General features: G+C 44.3%; 1 protein-coding gene across 2 annotated transcripts in view; it reads left to right on the forward strand.

The window, feature by feature from the left end:
* The window catches only part of LOC142584786 (serine/threonine-protein kinase STK11-like), a 59,946-nt gene that overhangs the window by 24,058 nt on the left and 21,869 nt on the right, over positions 1 to 14,019 (forward strand). For both annotated transcript variants that reach the window (XM_075695049.1, XM_075695047.1), the window contains exons 4-5: positions 1,944 to 2,117; positions 5,977 to 6,109. In XM_075695049.1, the coding sequence (XP_075551164.1) occupies positions 1,944 to 2,117; positions 5,977 to 6,109 (307 nt within the window). The remainder of the gene's footprint in view (positions 1 to 1,943; positions 2,118 to 5,976; positions 6,110 to 14,019) is intronic.

The following is a 14,019-nucleotide window of genomic DNA, read 5'->3' on the forward strand; positions in this document are numbered from 1 at the left end:
ACGGCACGCACAGTTTCTTATTCCGGTCTCCGCCCGGGTCGCCGCCCGAGTCGTCGCCCACCGCATTCACAGCTATTGCCGTCAGACCTATTGCAATAAGCATCTCCACCCATCTGTTTTACAGCGTGTGGTGCATAGTGCTGTTGTAGCGTACTGCACGCTTTTAGTAAGCGATAATCCAAACGTGCCGCCGTTCCCTGCTGCAGGCGCGCAATGTGGGCATCACATTTCGCTTCGGCGGCATCCGGCATCGCTCACCAGCTTGATTTTGTTTTGGTTTTTCGTCACCCTCCTAAAACATCACGTGATTGAAAACAACAAAACGCGTCTCGGCCCGCTGGAGCACCACCAGCTCGATGCGCTGCAACGATCTGTGCGACACTTCGCATAACATAGATGTCGGCATTAGTGTAAAAAGAAAGCTCAGCGGGGAAGTACAATACTGAGCTGCTGCTTGGCACAGGTGCGCGCACAGCTACATGCAGCAGTGAGAAAGATCAGTGTTGCTTGACAATGTATTCGACATGGGGACATGCCAGTTATGAACTGCTGTGGGGCTGAATCCCGCAGAAAGCGATGTACTTAGTGCGCTATAGGTTGGTTATTTTTTGGTTTTGTAGTCTAATCTAAATCGTTATATCCATTGGCCGGACCTTTGCACTTTTTTAAAATGAGGCTTTGAATACATGGACTTCTCTGGGGCTATCAAGGGGAATTTAATTTACTTCGTTATATCCATTAGTTCATTATATCCTGTTTCATTATAATGAAGTTTTAGTGTATTTGACCTCATACCAGTTAAACTGCACAACGCTCAATGCGTGGCGAGCACGGAGTGCTGCACATTTGCGACGTAAAAGAGCAGAAACGGCCTTACATGAGGCAGGTTTATGACTACTAACCGAAGCCTCAAATCACATGCATAGTACTTCTGAGTAAAATAATGCAACCACCAGTGGCCAGTTATGAACATTTTATTCAGTTGTGTTCGTCATTCAATGAATTCAGTTCATCAGCAATCTGCAAAGCTGGTCGTCCTCCAAGCCATCCATTAAGAATGCCCATCACCATGAATCGCTTGGTAAGTCTCAAACGAGCTGAACAAAGCGCATTCAAAATGCACGGCCACAATTGTTCAACGATGCACTGTTAATGAGCCAAAACCATGATGCAGCTAACTGTGCTGCAACAGCTGATATTGTTGAAGCACACTGGGTCTTCTGTGCCTTGTTATCCAATTATTGTGATCCGGTGGGATATGGTGATGATGATGCCATTGTTAGCAAGACGGTAACTTGTTCCATCTAGTGGCAGACGTTCTCGGCGTAACTCGAGGCAAATCTCAAAGAAGGGACTTCTTCTAGGAATGCAGATGCCCGAGGAACTCATTTGCATGTTTGCGATCAGGGAAGGTCTTCTGGGGCACCTTGTATATTGAGTTAACGAAATGACCACAATTGCATGATGCCATTCATACCAATTATGCTATGAAATATGTGCAATGACAAGCATAGGACGTCATTGATGTGATGACATGACATGGACATGTATCTCTTGTCATTCATGTCATGACGCACATGACATATCGTGCAATCTGCTGTTCATATCATGAGATACATGCCATTCATGTCATCACATGTATGTCATCCATGTCAGGTCATGCTTGCATGTCATTCTTATCCTGATATTTATAAAGCTCAAGAAATGGCCCAGATGGCATCATGTCGTTCATAGCATTTCTGTCGTGGCATTGATGTCGTTATATATTATTATGTATGCACACATGTCATGCCCCCACATTGTGCCTGTTTTATACATATCCAGTTGAAGAAACGACCTCGAAGGTATCATGGCCATACTTTTCATAGAGTTGACTTCAAGACACAACGTGAATGCGTGTTAGTGACATCGGTGGGGTGTGTTGTGTGCTACCTGCAATGCAGGGAGATCCAGCTCCTCCGTCAGCTGAGCCACCGCAATGTCATCCGCCTGGTGGAGGTGCTGCACAGCGAGCAGAAGCAGAAGATGTACATGGTTATGGAGTACTGTGTGGCTGTCCTCCAGGAACTGCTCGACAGCGCCAAGGAACACCGGCTGCCCCTGTGGCAGGCGCACGGGTAGGTACCACTCTTCTTCTGCCTCACTTCTGCATTTGGACGTTGTGATCCAGGTTGGCATCTGGTCGGAGTATCGAATACGATCCCTACTCCACAATTGCTTGTTCTCGGCTTGGCAAGTGCCTAAAAGTGGCTTCTAGTTAAGGAACGTAGGACTTGCACCACGCGCATGCTGTTAGTTGCTACTTGTTTTCAATTTGCACAGCGACACCAATCTACAAAAGATCTATGGGTTTCTCAAGTAGAAAATTGCGGCAGAACCCATCTCACAATGACTGTCGACAGTAATGCGTTAGCATTGAATCAATATAGCGTCACAGTGTACTGCCACGATCAAAGCGTGCTATGGACGAGGCAGATACTGCAGTAAGATTCCTCTTTCGAACTTTCCTTAAGAACACTCGGCGGCATCCAGTGCCACTGCTGCGAAGCCTGCATGTGGCCTGCAAAATGCATGGCACGCCAGTACTTGTGAATGCTGCGAAATGCATCGTGCAGCTGTCTCTCGTGTTTCTTTGTGGACACACTGCGCCATCTAGTGGCACTGCTGCGAAGTGCATGCTTGGCCTCCAAGACGAGAAGTGTGGCGTGCCGGTGCATGCAAACACTGAGAATTGTTCCCTTGCTTGGTAAACACTCATTGGCACACACTCGGTGACCCAAATTGGCAAGAGGTTCATTGAAGAGTGGTGCAGCTTGCTAAAACATTGGCATGAAAGGCGTTCATTGAAAAGCGGCACGTACCTAGTGCATTTGTGGAGCAGCCTGCTAATGCATCTGGTTGCTTTCATTTCAGTGACATGATTTGAATTTTGCTCATCATCGAATGAAATTAAGGGATATTTTTCAAACAGTTAAACCCGGCTGTAACAAAGTTGACAAATGCTTGAAAATTTTCATTACAAAGAGGTTTTTGTTAAATGCAGTTTCAGCATGAAAATCCAAAAATAGAAATGCACGAATTAAACAAAGAGGGAATTGGAGGTACTCACCGAAAGCGCATTTATTTGGCGGCAAAAAATGGTGTTATTTTGCCCTGTTGCTTGTCCGTGAGAGATGGCAACACTGAACGCTCGTAAGGCATCAAGGAACACAATGCTGCTCCATCATCGTCTAGCGAGCCTGCGACATGGCGCAAAACGTTAATGGCATCCAGCACTTCCTTCGCGGAAGGCAAAGCTAGTGATGAATTGATTTACAAAGATCCGTCATCGTCACTGTGATATCGGACACTTTCCACCAGTGCCTTGTCCGAGATCTCTTCGGTAGTGACGGCACAGTCGTCCGCATACAAAAAATTGCAAAGCTGCTTGTTGTCCGGGGTTGCTCTATTCGCGCGCAGTGAAACCCAAGCTTTGGCGAGATTGGGCTGGTGTGAAAGCTCCTCCTCACCACTGTCAGTTTCCACAGCCTGAACCTCTTTTGTGATCCAGGCCTTGCTGAAGCAGTTCATAATAATGTCTGCACTTGTTTCCCACTAGGATGCTTCTAGCATCTCAACTGCTTGAAAAATGTCCACCTTTGTTTCCCACTGAAGACAAATGTTCATAAGCAGCTTTTGGATTAGTCTATGCTGGTAGGAACACTTCACACTGGTAATAATTCTTTTATCAAGGGGTGAATGAGGGATGTACAGTTGACGGGTCAAAACTGGAGTTCAATGTTAGACAGCTCGAGGCGTTCAACATGGTGTCATGGTTTCAGTACAGCTGTCTACAAATAGACAGATTCTGCGGCCTTGTTTCTTGTTATCTTTATCGAACTCTCTCAATCAGTCACTAAATATGTCCCATGTCATCCATGCTTTCGTATTTGCCGTGTATATTACAAGCATTCTGTCTGTCTCTTTAAGTAATCAACTTCTCAAATATTATAAAAGCATGAAAAGTCTCAATGAGAGAAGTATAGAGGGACATGAAAAACTCTCGATACAGCTTTCTGTTGCTTAATGCGTGCTACATAAAAGTGTTTTTCGGAGCATCAGAGAAGCCCATGAATACACTCAAAGTGCCTCAAGTGGCCAGTTGCGCAGCATTTTTACGAGCATTTGCAGACTTCTTTCACGCTCACAAAAACACTTTTATGTAGCATGTATTGAGCAATAGAAAGCTGTATTGGGAGTTTTTCATGTTGCTCTACAATTTTCTCATGGACACTTTTAATCTAATTATAATATTTAAGAAGCTTATTAACCCTTTCAGGGTCAATGACGTAAATATATGGCACCGCGAACAAGTCCAAAATGGTCGATGTCGTATATTTATAGCGCCATCTGTAGGTTTAAAAATGCGCCAATTTCCTAGTTTTTTTTCTTTCCTGGCATGTGCTGCCACGGTGTGGGAATACAGGGAATTTTTTTCGCGTGCCTTCCTCTCTCAGTTTTCGTTGCATGGTTTGTTTTAGAGCTATTTTGCTCTGGCGCGTCTATATACTACTGCTCCCACATTGGCGCACGAGTGGCCGGCGGTTGGGGTTTTGTTCCGCGGGCCGTTGTGGTTTCTTGCGCTCGTAAAACTGACGGCTATCCCATTACTGATAACTCAAAGGGCGGCTGCCTATTTCTTGCTCGTTTAGTGCTCACAGGAGTGAGCATAGGAAGGATGCTGCCATGCATGCATTTCCTTTTCTTCATTTGGGGGGGGGGGGAGACTCACGATATCTAATTGCCTCTGGTAGGCGATAAGATAAAGATGAACAGAAATTTGTCACACGTTTTGCTTTTTTAACAGGCACACAACCACACAGTTTTCTTGGGTGTGCTCACCTACACAGTTCGTTTAGGCTATGGATGTAAATATTAGTGTAAGAGCAGGAGCATTTGAGTCTTGTGAAATATTCTTGTGTGCGCATACTCTAAACCTTGAACTGTAACAATGGATCAAGTTTTTAATTCTTATAAGTTTATTTCCTTTTCTTTATTGTCATTCATGAATAAAGACTACATATATATACCAATGCAACGTATTCTTTTTTCTCACTTTATGGTCACCCTAGAACAATTACGGTAAGTTTTTTCGAAATTGGTCCCTTAGTAGAATTGGAATCTGCAATAAAAAAAATCGACCCTGGGCGGTCGCATATGGCGAAAACGATCAACCCTGAAAGGGTTAGTTAAGACTAATTATCTAATCAGGCAGAATTAAAAAAATAATTTGAGTATCTCCAAGTGACAGCAAACATTACCTTGGTTCAGTCCAGCTACATGGCTTTCACATATTTTTAAACTGTGGCTAGGCTTAGCTGGGACACCCTGAATAGATATTTCAGAAATTTCAACATAGCGAAATTTCACTCCCACTGCGAAGGAATAACGATACAATAAATGGAACTTACGCAGACACAGATGTTCAAATGGTTTAATTGCATGAGGCTGCTTGTGCTCGCACCTCTTAAATCGCGCACTGTGCGACCAGAAGCAACTGCCAAAGTGGAGCAGTTATGTTCTGTATAAAGTCCAAGTGCGATACGATCCTATCGCGGCCTGTGCGCTGTGTGCTTCGGGTGTAAGTGAAAGCGTGCAAGCATCAGTGGAAGAGCAGGATGGTGGCTTGATGAGCACGATGCTCTCGCGCGAGCAAATAGAAAGGGAGGAGGGGGAGGCAGGGGGTAAGTTGGCGCACGTATCCTCGTCGCTTCCACTGCCTTCATCATTTAGCAAGTTTGTCTCATTGGTTCTCTCCCAAAGCTGGTCATCCTCTGTGCTCTTCGTTACTGTTTGAAATTCCCGTCACCTCGAAGCTCTCGTCTAAATTAATGCAGTGGGCCCCGCTTTGGTGTTCCTCATCTCTTAGCCTTTGCATTGCATTAAGTCTTTAACAAACACCATGGTTTTTAAGTTTCGACCTGTGTGTGGCCGCAGCTACTTCTGCCAGCTGCTGGACGGCCTGGAGTACCTGCACAGTCAGGGCATTGTCCACAAGGACATCAAGCCAGGCAACCTACTGCTCACAAACTGCGAGACGCTCAAGATCTCCGACCTGGGCGTCGCTGAGGTGAGCCAATCTCTCTGCTGCACAGCATGGCGCAGCAGTTCCTCTAGAGGTCAACTATGGTTTCTTAGCGTACGTTGTTTTCTGGCGATAAGCATAAGTTACTACTGGGTTTTATTGCTGGCTGCAATTCACAGTTGCCAACCAGTAATTCGGACTCGACGAAGACCGCCTAAATGTCAAATAGCCGGGAGTTCGAAATATTGGATTGGCCAGTACATTAGTGACTTTATTCCGCAAGTAACCAAAAAGTCTCGTTGATCACTTTCGGCGATAACTTTCTCAAGATTTCACGTGACCGGCACCAAACGCATTTGCACCTACCAGCGACGGTATTTTTGCACTGTGTCTGTCTTACTGCAGTGTGCACGCATACTGCAAACATGCTGATGTGTTGGCAAGCCATTGGTGGCCCTCTCTGACAGCGATTGCTGCAGGCAATTGGGATTGCACAGGGTGTTCTTTAAATGTTTTAATATCATTGTGTACACATGTATCAATATGCAGTTGACTTCCGTTAGTTCGAGCCTAATGGGACCTTCGAAATTTATCAGATTATCTGGCGGGCCGAATTAAACAAGATGCGGAAAATATGCCAAAACACACTGCTGATTCATTTGGCAGTATTCGCCGTATTAACATGTTCCCGAGTCAAATGCATGCCCATTTTCAATGTGTACAAAGCAGAAAAATAACCTAGAAAGGGCGCTGAAGCTCCTAAACAAAGTAGAAATCAAATGTGCATCTGGTTTTCTAGCAAGAAAAATAGGCAAGGTTCTAATACATGTTGCACATTGGCAACTGGTCTTTTAGTCAGCTTTGCCGCATCACACCATTATTGTGCAGGAAACCATACAGATGCCATGAAATTTGGGTTTTGTGTCCAATTGCACCATGCAGGCAATTTTCAGCCCAATTTCCTAGGGAAGATGACGGCACATGTTAGAATTAGGCAAATACCGTAATCAGACATTGTGAGCTACCGTTATTGCTTGAAAAATATTTCTAGGGCAGGCCGAAAATAGGTGTTTTTGACAGGAGACAATGTGTGTTCAATGCATTCACTGTGTCCTAAGCTCTGCTGAGACAGACACTGCCATTAAAGAGGCTGCTGTTAATATTGGGGCCACCTAGAGGTCAGGCGGGTGCATGCTGACGGGTCAAGTTCGAATTATTCAACAGATGTCAATTTTAAGATTGAAATAACGGAAGTTGGGATCTATAACTTTAACTATAACTCTATAACTCTATAACTCTATATATCTATAACTATAACTCAACACAGTTGCTTGAGCTGACGAATGATTTAGCAGGAGCTTTGGACAAGGGTTTTTCTGTTGACAGTTTGTTTCTAGATTTTAAGAAGGCATTCGATGTTGTCCCTCACTCTTTACTTATAGAAAAATTAGAAATATATAACATAAACAGTACGGTTGTTAACTGGATAAAAGAATACTTAAATTTAAGAAAACAAAAAGTGGTGCTTAATGGCATAACATCCCGTGAAGTTGATGTGTCCTCTGGAGTGCCCCAAGGATCAGTCATAGGACCACTTTTATTTCTTATTTATATAAATGATATTTGCTCTGGTATTTCATCGCAAATCAGGTTATTTGCCGATGATTGTGTTTTGTACAGGACTGTTCATACTACCCATGACTGCAATGTTTTACAAAATGACCTGTACAAGATAAATGAGTGGTGCAATAAGTGGCATATGCACATTAACATGAAAAAAACCGTTCATATGCGTTTCTCGAGGAAAAGAATCCCTCATGTCTTCTGTTACTCTTTAAATTCAACCATGATAATATCGGTTCAGGAGCACAAACATCTCGGCGTTTATTTCACACCTGTTCTTTCTTGGAGCCGTCACATTGATCATATCACAAGTAAAGCATGCCGCATTCTAGGTTTCTTGCGCAGAAATTCAAAAAAGTTGCCACTGGAGACAAAGGTGTCATTGTACAAATCTAATGTCCGATCTGTTCTGGATTATGCGTGTGCTGTGTGGGATCCGTGGGCGGCACGTGACGTCAACAGTTTAGAAAGAATTCAAAATATAGCCGTTCGTTTTGTATATTCAAACTACACTAGGAATTTCAGTGTTCCAAGAGCAAAAGAAAACCTCAGTTGGGAGCCACTTCAGCAACGCAGGAAATATCTCAGACTGAAACTCTTTCATAACATATTCCACTCTCGAACAGGTATAAATCCCAGGAAATATTGTTCCAAGCCTGATTACGTTTCTCAACGGCTGGACCATGAAAATAAGGTTAAAGAAATAGCCTGCAAAACTGAAGCGTTTAAAATGTAATTTTTCCCCAGAACCATAAGCCAATGGAACAAGCTACCATCCGATGTCGCAATGATTCTATCAAATGATGTATTTTCAAACTGTATACGCCCACTGAAGTAAGATAGTGTTTTTGTGTGTATGTGCAAGTATGACAGCATTCCGGGTATATGTTATGTTTTGCCTGCTTTATTTATTGGTTCTTTGTTTCCTTTTCCCCCCCGCTGTAATGCCTACGGGCGCTGTGGGTATTGTGATAAATAAATAAATAGAAATGCACGCACGCCAGCCGGAACCTTTGGTTGTGGTCGAATTAACCGGAGTTGGATTAACAGAAGTCTACTGTGTTGCGCACCTACTAAATAAGTAGTCCATTGGAAGTTAGTCCTTGTCTTTGTCCTATTTTTGTCCTTATGTCACCTTTTCACTATTCATGTACAACTATGGCTTACCAACTAGCCCAGTCATCTACCTTGCGAAGTTACATCTCTGTTCACATGACGACAGAAAAGCAGTGTCCTGGAGAAAGTGTGTTAACATGCGACTGCACTTCACAGTGGCTGCAGGAGTATATTTTTCGCAGCCTCACCCCGACACAAACATTGAAAAGCCATGTGGTATATCACTGCACACTCAAGATGTTTGAACACATGCATGATACATTGCTGCCGCATGTGTGGCTTTCTAGTTCTTAACAGAAGGGGTTCAGGCAAAGAGGCACAGTCTCTATTATTCTGTCCTCCTGAGGCTGAGCAATGGAGCATTTCTCCATTTGTAGAAACAAGGGCACATGGATCAACACCCATATGGCAGTTCAGGCTCCATTTATTTTACCTGCTTGTTCCAGAACAAGCAGGTGGGCACGGTAGTAGAACAGCAACTCCCAGGTTTGTTTTATATGGATGACATTGTGTTGCTTGCTAACAGGCAAAGTGATATGCAGCTTGAGAATTTAGGATGGAAATTTATCGTTAAAAAAATTAGGTATTATGGTATTGAATGAAAACAGGGAACAGATAGTGTCAACACAGGTTCAGGAAATATCTCTGCTAAAAGAACACAAATACCCTGGTGTATGGATAAACAAAAGGAATAGATGTATGGAAACACAGTAAAAAAGAATACCATATTTATTCGAATCTAGGCCAATAGTTTATTTCAAATAATTATATTTGAAACTTTAGGGTTGGCTTAGATTCGAGGATTTAAAAATAAAAGATGCTCTAGCTTCTTATTGAAATTGATAAATATGGTGCATAGCTAGCACCTTCTAGAAAACTCAGTGCTGCAGCCGCTATTAGCCACGCCAGTAGCCAACCGAAACACATGAGCGTCGTCGCCATTTTCACCTGTGTTGTATCGGCATGCGGCATAGCGTTATTGTAATAGCACCAAACAGGCGATGCTATTATAGTGCCGCTTTCACACAAAAAGTTCTGCTAGCCTTAGAGGATTGTCAAATGTCGAAGCAGGGCAGGACTTTGGCATTGATGAGAAAAACATCCATTGTTGGAGGGGGCAATGGGAGACGCTTATTGCGTGCACCGCATTGAGGAGATGGCAGTACAGTAGAATCTCGATGATATGAATCTCATGGGGTCACGAAAAATATTCGTATTAGCCGAAATTCATATCATCGAAACAATTAAAACTAGCTAAATTAAAGAGTCAGAGGTGAACTCACTCAGGCACACATACATAAAAAGCATTTATTTCTTGAAGAAAAAGTCTCTAATGTCCTTCTGCTTCTTTTTCTTTGTCAGGTCACTTAACAGACTTTGTTCAAATCCATAAAAACGCATGCACGTGTCGTCGCTGATTTCATCCGCGGCCATAGCACGCCTCAGAACTTCGAGCGCGTGCAGCGTTTCAGCTGCCGGTGGTGGTCCTTCGCCGTCGCCCAGGTCTAACACAAAGAACGCGACCCGAAGCACAGCAGCTACTTCGTCCGATGGCACGTGGAAAAGCACAAAAGCAACAAAAGTGCCACCGCTTCGAACTCTTCGCGCCCAGTCGTGGCCTCCGCGCTGTCCGGCGCCGCGTCCGCGCCTCTGCACCAAAAGAGAAAGGCAGAAATTGTGTGACTGTGTGCTGTTCTCTTTTGCGGCTGTCGGTGGGGTGGCGTTTATTAAGGCGAAAGCCTTTGCTCGCGGTCGCGCCCGTCCATGCGCTGTAATCGTGCCAACTGTGGCCTCTCCTCCGCGCAGCAGCGCAACCTCCTCCCCTCCTTAGCCACCGTCGCGCCGGGAGGGAGGGGGGGCGCAGCTGCACAAAGCAACCGTGACGTCACACAGTAGCGGTAAAACAAGCGCGCGCGTTGACGTTGGCAGCTGCACCGCCAGAGCCATGCAGGGCTGCATTTTCAGCAGCACGCACTAGAGCGTCTTCATGGCGAATTCTTTTTGCGTCTTTTTCTTGGGAATGAACTAAACTGTCCGCCCGGCATTGACGACGACCTGCCGCTTGTGCTGCTCTCTGCACAGTGGTCTGCTGAGCTTGATGTTGCCTTTTGCAGCCGCGCGCATAACTCTACGAGTCAGAACGATAGAAAGCATAGCTAGTTGGTAAGGATTCATTATGCAAAAATGGGAGTAAGGCATGCAGACATGGACACAAGAAAAGTAGATAACACGAACGCCGCTTTGCCATGCGTTCGTGTTGTCTGCTTCTCTTGTGTCCTTGTCTGCACGCCTTACCCCTTTTCTACGAGTCACTACTTCAGCAGCGGTTTGTGCCTTACGAATAGGTGCCATAACATGTTGCGAAGAGGTAACACAGGTAGCCAGATTATACGGTGCACATGTCTCATCCTTTGATATGTCACGATATGATGTAAGTGTAAACTTGAGGGTCCAAAGCACTCGCTCCACAGGAACCATTACAAGAACGGCCGGTTAGTACCACGTGCTGGTTACTTCTTATTCTATGTTTCTTCTAAACGGCGATATGTCTTTTCATCATTGTCCTTCCTGCATTACATATGCAGCATTTTCCTTCCTTTCAATGGATCCATCGTCCCAATGTGAAAGCTAAGCATGTGCATGCACGAAGCATTAATGCAAACCACTTAGATAAGTATGGCTTTATATGCACCACAATATGTAACTGCAATGTAAAGTGAGCATGTATCGACGCTATGTGGCATGCCTGTGACATCGCGTGACTTCTTGTGCACTAGGTGATAGCTGCAACGGACACCGGCAGTAGCGGACACGATCGCCAATCGAAACTGCTATTGGAATGAGCCCATAACAGCTGACGCTATAAAAATGGCTCTTGGTGTCCAGCAACCAGAGAAATATGGCTGATCCAATGAAAAGCCATTTTTGGTTTGCTCTGGGACCTGTGCTGCCATCTGGGGGTACGATTAATGTGCGTTGGTACCCCATCAAAGCAAGAGCTTTCAAAGTGACGAAATAGGAGCTCTGCTAAAGTGTGAAATTCTGTTGTAGTCCTCACCACAGAATTAACTGAAACTAGCGGTGCTTATCTAAGTAACAATGTGTCTTTGAACATTTTTTGATGCTTGGGATGATTTAAGGAATAAGTAAAACCTAATATTATCTGGGTGCTTAGTGCAGTAGTCTTAAGGTGACTTCAATGTTCAATATATCAGACATTGCCATGCTGACTTGCAAATATGCAAAACACTAGAAAATGTTGTTTTCTGGAAGGCATAATACCCTAACAATAAATAGGCAACAAATTTATCACACAAAATCTGTTGAGGGACTCGAGAGGCTATTCACTACATGCTTAGAAGGAACATTCAAGCTATTAGACTGGGAAGGCTTAGGACTGAGGATCAACGCCAAATATTTCAACATTCGGTTTGCAGATTACATTGGCCTGTTCAGCAATACTAGTGATGACTTTAAACAAATGACTGAGGACCATTACCAAGAAAGTGTAAGTGTAGGGTTGAAGCTTACCATATATACTCGTGTAAGGGCCGTACTTCTTTTCTAGAATCTTGGCTGCAGCCCTTACACAAATAAAGCTGATGATGGCCCGCTAAATGTTGATACTGTTTCTGCAACTAGCAGTGGGTAAGAGAGGCACAAGGGACACATTGTAAATGTTTTATTGTTTTATTTTACTAATCCAAACAGGGCTTCCTTCTCCTAAGGTGAAATGCCACTGATCTGACTGGAAACACTTCCAACACAGCCAAGACGACATGCGACACAAAGAAATGATGGAGCGGCGGCGCTGGCCTGTGCAGCATCGATGAAAAAAAAAAAACTAGCGTCATCTAGTGGCAACTGCAGTAACTTCTCTTTGTGGCAGCATGGTTAGGGGCCACACCCCCCCAAAGTGGAGGTGTGGCCCTTACATGAGGGCAGCACTTAGTCGAGTATATACGGTAACCTGCAGAACACGAAGGTATTGTTCAGTAACCTGACCAGAGAAGAATTCATAATTGTCAGTCAGTCTCTAGAATCTGTGCAAGGGTGTGTTTATCTAGGCCAGTTACTCACAGGGGACCTTCTTCAGGAGAAGGAAATTTACATAAGAAAGAAATGAATTGGAACATATAAGGCAGGCTTTACCAAGTCATGATGGCCAGCTTACCACTTTCCTTGAAAGGAAACGTGTACAATCGTTGCGTTCTACCATTGCTAACATATACGGCCGAAACTTGGCGGTAAACAAAGAAGCTTGAGAAGGAGTTTAGGGTCGCAAAATGACCAGTGGAACAGAAAATGTTTGGCCTTACATTAAGAGACAGGAAGACAGTGGTGTGGATTAAAGAGCAAATGGGGATAGCCGATATTCTAGTTCACATTAAGAGGAAATAATGGAGCTGGTCAGGCCACGTCACTCGTCGGGTGTATAACCAGTGGTTCCTTAGAGTTAGCGCATGGGTGCCAAGAGAAGGGAAGTGCAGTCGATGACAAGAGAATTAGGTGGTGTTGTGAAATTAGAAAATTTGCAGGCAAAGGAGGATGGGGTCATCTGGCACAAGACAAGGATAATGAAAGATTCTTGGGAGAGGCCTTCGTCCTGCAGTGAACCCAAATGGGCTGATAATGATGATGATCCTTAGGCAACTGTGTATGTGTCAGCAGCTGCTCCGGCTTGTATAGCGTAGAATTTCGACCGACGAAGGCACCACACAAGGAGATGTGGCTATGAGAAGTGCAATTCTGCATGTTGCTCATGTCTCCTTGTATGGTTTGTGTTTGCTCATGCAGTCGATCATGTTTACAGAAATGACACAATTGTATACAAGGTATACACAATTTGAAGTTGATAATTTACCTGTCAGGCCAGCTATCCACCTGCCACATTGTCTGGCTGGCTGTGGCATTCTGCTGCTAAGCACAAAGTTGAGTTCTCGATTCAGAGCCATGGGAGCCATAATCTGATGGGGGCAGAATCCAAAAATGCTTGTATAGTATGACTCAGAGGTACATCAATGAGCTCCGGGTGGCTGACATTAACTTGAAGACCTTCAAAACAGCATTTCTTGTGGTTGGTGTGTTGCTTTAAGTCATTAACTCTTTCCATGCTAAGGACGAGTCTCACTCATTCAGGGATTTCTTTTTGTATACTGAGTGCCACGAACTAGTGGCAGTCGTTCTATAATTTTGGCGTGAACATGGTGCAACTA

The sequence above is a fragment of the Dermacentor variabilis genome, chromosome 6, assembly GCF_050947875.1.
Source record: "Dermacentor variabilis isolate Ectoservices chromosome 6, ASM5094787v1, whole genome shotgun sequence".
NCBI lineage: Eukaryota > Metazoa > Arthropoda > Arachnida > Ixodida > Ixodidae > Dermacentor > Dermacentor variabilis.